General features: G+C 59.1%; 1 protein-coding gene across 1 annotated transcript in view; it reads right to left on the reverse strand.

The window, feature by feature from the left end:
* Nucleotides 1–7,127, reverse strand: part of PFKL (phosphofructokinase, liver type) — a 17,352-nt gene extending 10,225 nt beyond the window's left edge. Inside the window, exons 1-6 of the mRNA XM_074264564.1 lie at nucleotides 6,758–7,127; nucleotides 3,994–4,067; nucleotides 3,041–3,118; nucleotides 2,149–2,338; nucleotides 1,099–1,264; nucleotides 90–134 (exon numbers count right to left, since the gene is read on the reverse strand). Of these exons, the coding sequence (XP_074120665.1) occupies nucleotides 90–134; nucleotides 1,099–1,264; nucleotides 2,149–2,338; nucleotides 3,041–3,118; nucleotides 3,994–4,067; nucleotides 6,758–7,112 (908 nt within the window). The 5' untranslated portion in view covers nucleotides 7,113–7,127. The remainder of the gene's footprint in view (nucleotides 1–89; nucleotides 135–1,098; nucleotides 1,265–2,148; nucleotides 2,339–3,040; nucleotides 3,119–3,993; nucleotides 4,068–6,757) is intronic.
* Nucleotides 7,128–10,041: the final 2,914 nt, after the last annotated feature.

Raw genomic sequence — 10,041 nt, forward strand, 5'->3', positions numbered from 1 at the left:
TGCTCTGTGTGATCATCACAGGAAGGATCCCCTCAAGGCTGATCCTCAGCCCTCCCTCCCTCCCACCCCAGGCCCAGGCTCCTCCTTACCCGCAGTGCCGGCCCATCACCTCCAGCACAAATGTTCTCTGGTGGCTACAAGAGAGAGGAGACACCTGGTTGTGACCCCACAGTGCTGCCGGGGGGCCCCCCATCACAGCCAGACCCGCCCCTCCCCATCATGGCTGCCCCTTGTAACCGAGGCTGGCGTCAGGAGGGTAGGGAGGGGATGCCAGGCATTTGGTCTCCTGGTACTTCACCCGACCACTCGTCTGTTCATTACAAAACTCTCGGCCTTTTGAGAGCCCCTCGCCCTCTCACAGAATTTAAATGTGTAAATGACCCTGCCAAAGACTTTTTTTGGGGGGAGGGCTTGGAGGTCCCTTGTGACCCTTCCTCTGGGGTCATCCAACCCAAACTTAGGGCCACTGAGGTAGGGATAAGTCCTCTAGGGGCTGGGGGCCACAGAAAATCTGCCCTGGGCCCAGGTGATCAGGCAGGGCGCTGACCAAGGTGCTGATCTAGCCCAGATGGAGCTGGGGAAGTGACCCAGGGACAAAAATAAACAAGTCAGAGGCCATGGGCCTCAGGTCAAATCCCACCTCATTGTGTCACATCCTATCCCTGGGCCTGAGTCAGAGCAGGCCCCCTCCCAGGGCAGCCTCATAACTTTAAAGCCTTGGTCCTTCCAGGGCCTCTCCCATAGCTCAGTGCTCTCACTGGCCATCCAAGGTAGGGGGATGAGGGCAGGGCCTGGCCCGCTGGGCAGAGGGGCAGAAGGCGGGGTCCGGAGCCGTTGGGCAGAGGGGCAGAAGGCGGGGTCCGGAGCCGCTGGGCAGAGGGGCAGAAGGCGGGGTCCGGAGCCGCTGGGCAGAGGGGCAGAAGGCGGGGTCCGGAGCCGCTGGGCAGAGGGGCAGAAGGCGGGGTCCGGAGCCGCTGGGCAGAGGGGCAGAAGGCGGGGTCCGGAGCCGCTGGGCAGAGGGGCAGAAGGCGGGGGTCCGGAGCCGCTGGGCAGAGGGGCAGAAGGCGGGGTCCGGAGCCGCTGGGCAGCCGCCCTCACCTCTGGGCCGTGGTGGTGATGGCGTCAATCACCTCCATGATCCGATGCAGGGCTGAATCGGTGCCAATGGTCATGTCTGTCCCGCAGAAGTCATTGTCAATGGAGCCCACCAGCCCAACGATGTTGAGGTGCGAGTACTTCTGGGCCACGTCTTCAGTGATCTTTCCTGAGCATGAGGCAAAAGGAGACCCCGAGAGGTATGAGAAGACAGGGGGTCCCAGCCTGGAGCCAGGCGGCATGAGACAAGGTGCCCTGGCTCCCTGCCCAGGGCCTCCCCTCCCAGAGAAGAAAGACTGGCGGGTCAGTGTAGACAAGCGGGGCCAGGAGGAGCCTCTCTTCTCTGGCCTGCAGGCCTCCTTCCCCATCTCCTAGGTCCCCAGCAATGAGAGGGTGCTGGACACCGAAGCCCCCTGGGAAATGCTGGCTGACCGCCTGGCTCTAAGCCTGGCCTTGAATCCCGGGAGCTCCTCCTTCAGACACCCTCCCACAGCCTGGGCCCCTCCCTCCTTCCACCCTCCCACAGCCTGGGCCCCTCCCTCCTTCCACCCTCTCATAGCCTGGGCCCCTCCCTCCTTCCACCCTCTCACAGCCTGGGCCCCTCCTCCTTCCACCCTCTCATAGCCTGGGCCCCTCCCTCCTTCCACCCTCTCACAGCCTGGGCCCCTCCCTCCTTCCACCCTCTCACAGCCTGGGCCCCTCCCTCCTTCCACCCTCTCATAGCCTGGGCCCCTCCCTCCTTCCACCCTCTCACAGCCTGGGCCCCTCCCTCCTTCCTTTGAGCTTGATCCACCTCAGTTCCCAAGAATCCCCAGGTAAACCCCAGCCCCTCGGAGCCTCACTGGGTCTTGCCTGACAAGTGGGTGCTGGCTGAAGCTCCCGAGAGCTGAGTGACCCGTGGGGCTCCAAGTCCCAGCAGGGAGGGCCCAGAGCCGGGAAGCTCGTTCCTGCTAGACCCCCAATGGGCTGCCGACCTTCCGGCCCCCAGGAGCTGGACCCACCCAGTGGCCCCCCCTCCTCCCCTGGTCCCTCTCCAGCCCCCACCCCTCTGACCTTCCTTCACCAGCTGCTGCAGGAGGCTCCCCCACTCCGTCCGGAATATGTTGGCCCCCGTCAGGCTGCCGTCCCCACCGATGACGCACAGGTTGGTGATGCCGTGCTGGACCAGGTTGTGGGCGGCGGCCAGGCGGCCCTCCCTGGTGGTGAACGCCTTGCAGCGGGCACTGCCAATGACGGTGCCTCCCTGAGGGGCAGGACGGCCGGGTCAGGGAGGGCAAAGGTGGCGCCCGCTCACGGACAACCTCCAACAAGGACCTTGGCCCGAGTGAGGCTGCCCCCTCACCCAGCAGGCACCGCTCCTCGGCCAGAGCCGGGCCCCCTGCAGCCCTCATGGCGCACAGGTGACCCCCTTCAGCTTGCCTCCTCCGTCTGCTGAGATGTGTACCCGCCATATGTCCAGCCTCCCTTCACCCTGCCCATGTGGACTTACTTGGCACAGGGCTCTGCCCTCAGCCCCAAGGCCCAACCATTTCCCTGAAGTCAGCCCTTGGCCTTCCTGGAAGGAGGCCATCTGGGGTGGAAGCTGAGCTTCCTCCCCCGACTCTGCCCCGAAAGCCGCCCCATGGACCCCTAGGCCAGGAAGAGAATCAGGAGCCCGAACCCTAGCAGGGGTTTGGCAGAGAGCCAGGTCCTCCCCCTTAATCTGGCAGCAAACCTCACTCGGGGACCCTGGGGGAGCTCAGGAACCGTGGGGACTAGGGCAGGCGTTGCCACAGAGCCAGCCACAGGTTGCGTCACAGCCAGGAGTCTGCCCCAGAAGCCGGGCCCCTGACCTCCCTGAGGCCCCTCAGAGAAGAGCCGGCCACAGGCGGGAGCGTCCCCCAGGCCCGTCGGTCCCGGCCCAGACCCAGGGCCCACCCCAGCCCTCCAGCCCGGACCCACTCACCATCTGGATGATGTTGGAGACGCTCAGCCACGTGGCTTGCTGGATGTTGTCGCCTCCTTCCACCAGGCCCTCATAGCCCTGCAGTTAGGAGGGGAGAGGAGAGGGGAGGCGAGATGAGGGGGCGGGGAGGGGAGGGTGCCCGCTCAGCGGGCCCACAGACGCACCGAATCCTCAGGAAGTCGGCCCCAGAGGCTCTGGGCTGTTCTCCCTGGGGTCTGGGGCCCGGAAGGAGTCAGGCCCCTGGAGCCTGCATGGAGCCAGATAATCGGCCTCCCTGCAGCGCTCACCCCTGACCTTTGTGGTCACCCAATCCCACCTGGTCAAGGATGCTGAGTCTGTGAGGGGTGCCCATGGGGAGGCGGGGCTCACAATCAGGTCACCTGAGATCAGGGCAATGAGTGCCAAGGCCCCTCCCTCCAGAACAAGGGTCAGCCCTGCCAGAGCTCCTCATGGCTCCTCGAGGGCATCCCCAACCTCAAGCACAGGGCCCGGGGAGCCCAGGGATCTGCCTGCTTCTGCTCAATGGGCACAGCTGGTAGGGATGAGGAAGGAGGACCCCTGCCCTCCCTGCCCAAAGACACAACCACCCACCCCAGCCATGGCCTTACAGGCAGGCATTAGGGCACCAACACCTCGGCCAGCACCAAGTCCCAGGGCCAGCTCTGGCAAAGCCCCCTGGGAGCTCGGACCCGCCCTCCTATGATGGGCAAAAACCAGAGTCCTGAAGAGGATGTCTCTCTTCTCAAATGAACTTCCCCAAACCCCGGGAGAGAATGCCAGGGATGCCTGTCCTGGGGGGAAAGGGGGAACTTTCCTGGTCAGGGAAGAATAGCTCAGTCACTGGGATGAGGGCCGGCCTCGGGTCTGTCCCACACCCCCTCCATCCTATCTTCCCAGCAGATGTTGGGGGTCTAACCCCAGCCCCAGCCCCCCCAACCAGAGACTCCACCTACCTCATAGATGAGGAAGACTTTGGCGCCCACATAGATGCCCATTCGGGTCACGGCCCGGACGGCCGCGTTCATCCCTACAAGGAAACACCCCGGTTAGCTGGATGGGGGAGGGGTGCCTCCACCACTGGGTCCCCCAAGCACTCTAGGCCGCTGGGGGGAAGGGTCAAGGTTCATTCCAGGCCCCAAATCCCTTGGAAAGCCAGAGGCCAAAAGGCGGTCCCTGCGGGCCCTTCGGCTGCTGTTCAGGGTGGCCCAAATCCTTCTCCAAGACAGTCCCTCAGGTTCTTACAGAGAATTATCGGCCCCTGAGCCCCTGCCCACATGGGGCCGCCCCTGCCCAAGTGGGGCCTGCAGCCGGTCTCCCTGCCCCTGGTTACAAACCATGAGAGACACAAGGTCACCCAGATGTTGGCCAAGGGCAGGGCCCAGGGGCTCATAAACCAGCTGTGCTGGGGAGTCAGGGGACTGCCCAGGACATCACCCCCCCACCCCATGTCCTCAGGTCTGTGGAGGAAAAGGAGCCCCCGCTGTGCGGGTGAGACCTTTCCCCTCCTTCTCATTCCCCTGATCTACAGTTTGTCTGTGATTGACATCTGGTGGGCCAACAGAACCAGCATTCAGATGAGGAAAATGGGTGGGGGTGGGGAGAAGCAGGAGAGGGGACAGTAGCAGGGGAGACCTAAGGGGCTCAAGGTGCAGAGAAGCCCTCTGTGAAAGGGCCACAAGGACGCTAAGCTCACCCTCCTGGGGAGGCAGGGAGGCTGGCCTGAGCTGAGGCTGTCACCGGGGCCTTTGGCCTGGTTTTTAGGCTTCAGACCAACAGGCCGGAGGCCACAGATGGGAAGGGGGAGGGTCTGAGGGAGGCAGGAAGGGCTCTGAGAAGCTTCAGGCCCCAGCACCAGGCTCACTTTTGTGAGGAGCCCCGGGAGGCTGACCTCCCTGTCCTCCATTCAGAGACTTGGGGCCACAGCCCAGCTCCAACGGCGGAGCGCCCCCAGGACCAGCAGTGTGGCAGTCTGGGAGAATCACTGTTCGACCCCTGGGGCCCCGCTTCCTGGGCTCCCTATCTGGCAGATGGGATGAGATGTGGGCTGCCAAAAGACTCCGTGAGAAAGGGAGCGCTTCAGGCGGCTGAGGGTGTCGGGGACATAAGCTTGGGAGCAGCCTGCAGGACTGAGCTCCTCACTGGACCCCAAAGCCAGCTCCCCGCCCCCCATTCCCCACCATGTGGCAATTTGCCTGACCCTCAAGGGAGGAGGAGGGAAGAGGAAGAAGGAAGATGGGGGAGGGGAAGAGGAGGAGGAGGGAGGGGCACTAGACTCTAGAGCAGGGCAGAGGAAGAGAAATCTTGGCTCTCCACTGCTCACCCAACAGAACCAATGGCTATTCCTTCAGTGCCCAGGGGGCGAGGGGGGCTCCCGGGGAGCCACAAGGGGCAGGAAGAGTGGGAAGCAGGCAACCGAGGCGCAAGAAACCAAACCGCTGGTGGCCTGACAAGCCCAGGGCACCGAATCTGGAGCCAGAAGAACCCTTAGGCAACATCTGCCTCAGTTTCCTCAACAGTAACATGACAGCATGGGCCTGGAAGGGCTCCAGTGAGATAGGATTTCTGTAAAGAGCCTGGCACACAGTAGGTGCTGATCAGGCAGTGCTTGCTCCCTCCCCTGCTCCTAATCCAACGGCCCCGCTGAGGAAACTGAGGCTGGGTCTGCGGCCCCGAGGCGGGGCTCCTTGGCTCACCCTGACACTTAAGTGGGAGTCCGGGCAGCCAGCCGAGCCCTTTTATCTCCTCGCTCTCCATTTCCTGGGCTGCTAAATGGGCTACCGGCTGTCCTACCAAGTCCGGAGCTGCGGTGACTCACGGAGCCCAACTCCTTTCCAGTCCTTATCTCCCTCAGTTTCCCATCTACAAAATGGGGAACTAACTGCGATCTGCCCAGCCTCGAGGCGACCCCCTCCCTCGGCACTAGGGTGAGCCCCGTCTGAGCCCGATGGTGGATCATTCCCGTGGCCGGCCCCCTCCAGCCCGTCTGCCTCAGTTTCCCCATCTGTAAAACGGGGGCCATGTTGGATTCCCCAAGGGCTGAGGTTTAGGGTTAGGGTCAGCTCTAGCTCCACACCCCAGAGGGCGCAGGGGCCAGTCCTCCGGCCAGCGCCTCGGAGGGGAAGGCCATTCCACCGCGCTTCCCGAAGCTCAAGCCAGAAGCAGCCCGAGCCGTGTAGACACGCACGTCCGCAGCCCGCCCCTCCCCCTCCCGCGTTCCCCGCCCACTCGAGACCAGGCACATGCGCAGTGCGAGGCCTGGCTGAAGCAGGATGGCGGGCCCCTCCCCCCTCGCTGGGCTCAGGCTCCCAGATTTCCGCGCCCGCCCGGTCCTCCCTTACAAAGACGCGCCCCGCTCCGAGCCCCCGAAGGCTCCAGTCCCGTTCCACCCAGTCTCCGCCCGCGCCCTGTGCCTCCGCCCTGGCTGGGCCGGGCCCCGCTCCCAGCCCGGATGGCCGATTCCACCCCCAAAAGCCCCAGTCTCAGTCCATTCTTCGCCCCAGCCCTCCCCGCCGTGCCTCCTCCCCACCTGGGCTGCGCCCGGTTCCAAACCCTCGCGGCCTAGGCCCCGTTCCACCCCCCAGCGGGCCCGGTCTCAATCCATTCCTTCAGCACGTTCCTGCCCCCTTGGGGAGCTGCGCCCAGCGCGCCCTGCTCCGGGCATCCGACGGCCTCTACCCCGTTACGCCCTTCAAGCCCAGTCCCTTGCGCCCCGCTGACCTTGGGCGTCCCCGCCACTCGTGAGCACGGCCAGAGCTCGGCCGGCCCCCGCCCCGCAGATCCGCAGCTGCTCCAGGCCCCCCAGCGCTGCTGCCGCCGGGCTCGCCATGATGTGGCCAAGCCAGTCCAGTCGCGCGCTCGGTTCGCTCGGGTCCTCCTGCCTTTCTGGGTCCAGGCGGCGATCGCCCCGCCCGCTAGCCCCAAATGGGAGGGGAGGAGTTTCCTCCTGGCCCGCCCTGTCCCTTTCCCCAGGGGAGGCCACGCCCCCGGAGGCGAAGGGACCCGGGGACTGGGCAGACCTTTGGGGCACTCCGAGCTTCCCCCGGGAGGCTGGGGCCCCCACCTTGGCTTTCATCCTTTCATCCAGCCCTCTATTTTATAAGGGGGAAACCGAGGCCCCTCGGGCCACCAGCAGGAGCTGAAGTTGAGCCAGGAACAAAACTGGGTTTTAGAGACAGAAACAGGGTGGCTACAGGGGCTGCCTGCTCCCTCCCACCTCAGATCCTGTTGGCTGGTGCTTGGGAGGTTTTTAAGGCAAACGGAGTCATCCGGGATCCACTGGAGGCACCCTCGGATCCCAGCTTCAGCAGGCACCTCAGTCCCTTCCAAAGCACGTTCTCACATTTGTCCGACCCACCCCCCTCCCCCTCTCCTCCGCTGCAGGAGTAAGGCTGGGTACTCCCCTGCCAGGGAAAGTCCTTGGCTCCCCGAGTCTCCAGGATCTCTCGCAGACCTCCCCAAGAGCCTCGTTCCATGGCGTGAATTTAGAGTTAGTCGGATTGGCCGGCCATCCCAACGCTCCCAGTCCCAGGAACTCCCACGGACTCCCAGCCCAAATTGAGAAGTCAAAGTAAGTTCCTAAACTCAGGCACCACCTCCCCAGGAAGCTTAGCCTCATCCCAGGTGATGATAGCATCTCCTCTCTCTCTCTCTCTCTCTTTTTTTTTTTAATTTCTAATTTGGTATTTAATTGAGGTTTTAAAATGTGTTCCTTTCTAGCTTTTTTAGTTACATGCCCAATTCTTTGATCTCTTTATTTTATTCATGTAACTATTTGAAGATATAAAATTTCTCCTAAGAACTGCTTTGGGTGCATCTCATAGGGTTTGATAAGTTGTCTCATTTCTTTGGGTGAAATTATCGATTGTTTCTGTGATTTGTTATTTGACCCACTCATTATTTAGAATTAATTATTTAATTTGCAATTGGTTTTTGGTCTAGCTTTCCCTGGCCCTTTATTGAATATAGATTTATTGTGTTGTGGTCTAAAAAAAGAGACGCATTTACTATTTCTGCCTTTTTGCATTTGATTGTATGGGTTTTGTGCCCTAATACACGGGTCAATTTTTGTGTAGGTGTCATGTACTGCAGAGAAAAAAAAAATGTATTCCTTTCTGTCCCCGATTCAGTTTTCTCCAGTGATCTATCACATCTAAGTTTTCTAGGATTCTACTAACCTCCTTAGTTTCTTTCTTGTTGTGTGTGTGTGTGTGTGTGTGTGTGTGTGTGTGTGTGTTTAGATTGTCTAATTCTGAGAGGGGAAGGTTGAGGTTCCCCACTAATATGGTTTTGCTGTCTATTTCTTCCTGTAACTAATTTAGTAACATCTCTAAGAATTTTTATGCTCTATCACTTGGTGCATATACATTTAGTATTGATACTACTTCATTGTTTGTGGTACCCTTTGACTAGATATAGTTTCCTTCCTCTTTTAATTTGATCTGTTTTTGCTTTTGCTTTGTCAGAATTGCCATCCCTGCTTTTTTTTTTTTTTTTTTTTTTTTTGCTTCAGCTGATGCATAATACATTCTGCCCCAACCTTTTATCTTTACCCTATATGTATCTCCTTTTCAGATGTGTTTCTTGTAAACAACATATTACGGGGTCACAGAGTCAGACATGACTGAACAACAACATACATGTGTATAGAGTCGGGATACATGTGTACTCTCTCCCAGGGTGAGGTCAGTTCTTTGTCTCCCCTCAAGATCCTAGCAGAACCCTTAAGAAATTCCAGAATAGTTAATGTTATCTGCTCAAGCATACAATCCATTTGGTCTCTCCTGGGGTAACCACTGAGACTAATGCATTAACTACCCAATGAATGAATGAATGAATGAACTTTTACTAAGGGACAGATACTCTGTAGCAAGGGACAGAACTATGAACGTTTTCTCTTGACCTCTGGAGACCCTCCTGGACTCTGGGAAGAGTTGCTTGGAGGTTCTGCATGGCCTTGGGTCCAGCTAGATCCCAAAGGGGAGAGGGCGCCATGGAGGCCCTCCTCAGCTGCCAGTGGGCTGGATCCTGCCACACCCCAGGACTGGACCGGCAGACTCTGCCTTCCCTGACTCAGCAGGTTTCAGCCTCTGAAATAACAGAGCCTCTCATTCAAGGTCTTGTTCCTGAGAACCAATTGTTAAGTTCTCAGTGTGACCATTCAAACTTCAGGAAAGGGCAAACTGCACTCGGGCCCTGATCTGTTTTGTTCATTGTCTAGATAGGAGAATGAGACAGAGAAAATGTTCCTGCAAATCCCACAGGAGAAGTGAGCCCCTCATTTCCCTTCCTCTCAGCATGAGCCATTCACTCTCTCAGACTCACCGGGTGATCTATGATTTCACCAGAACTTGGACACTTGGGAAGAGGCTGACAGCAAAGACAGAGGGAGCCCCACTAGTCTTGGAAAGTCTTCCCCCACCCCACCCCAACATTCTTGGGTCTGCTCTCCACCTCCACCCAAGCTCTGGTCTCCTAGCTGTCTGCTTCCCTTTGTAACAAAAATACAGTTAGTCAGTCATTCAACAATCCTACTGTACCTGCCCTATCAACTCACTGTCCCCAAGTCCTCAGAAATTCTTCCCAACCTTTTCGTCCATCCTCAAACATCCCATGCTTTCTTTTCCCCCTCAGTCTTTCAGCTGAGAAATCTAAGAAGTCATGTTTTATGGAAAAAATGGAGCTCCCTCTTCCTCATCTCCCATTGCTCAAGTGCCTTCTGCCCCTCTCTTCTCTAGCTGGGCATTGGAGCAGAGGGATAGGGGCTGCAGGGCTGGGGAGGGGCATATTAGGCTACCCAGAATAAGTGGTTTTACATAACAAGATAAAGAAAACGTGGCCATCTCTGGAGGAAGAGTCAATTATTTACAAAATAATCAGACCCTGGGACTGGTCAGCCTCAAGGACTTCTTGGGTTTGGGAATCTGGCAGCTTCAGTTGGCTCCTTGCACTCCTTCCCACTGAGCTTTCCATCCTATTCATCCACTTAGTGACCAGTGATCTCT

The sequence above is a fragment of the Sminthopsis crassicaudata genome, chromosome 4, assembly GCF_048593235.1.
Source record: "Sminthopsis crassicaudata isolate SCR6 chromosome 4, ASM4859323v1, whole genome shotgun sequence".
NCBI lineage: Eukaryota > Metazoa > Chordata > Mammalia > Dasyuromorphia > Dasyuridae > Sminthopsis > Sminthopsis crassicaudata.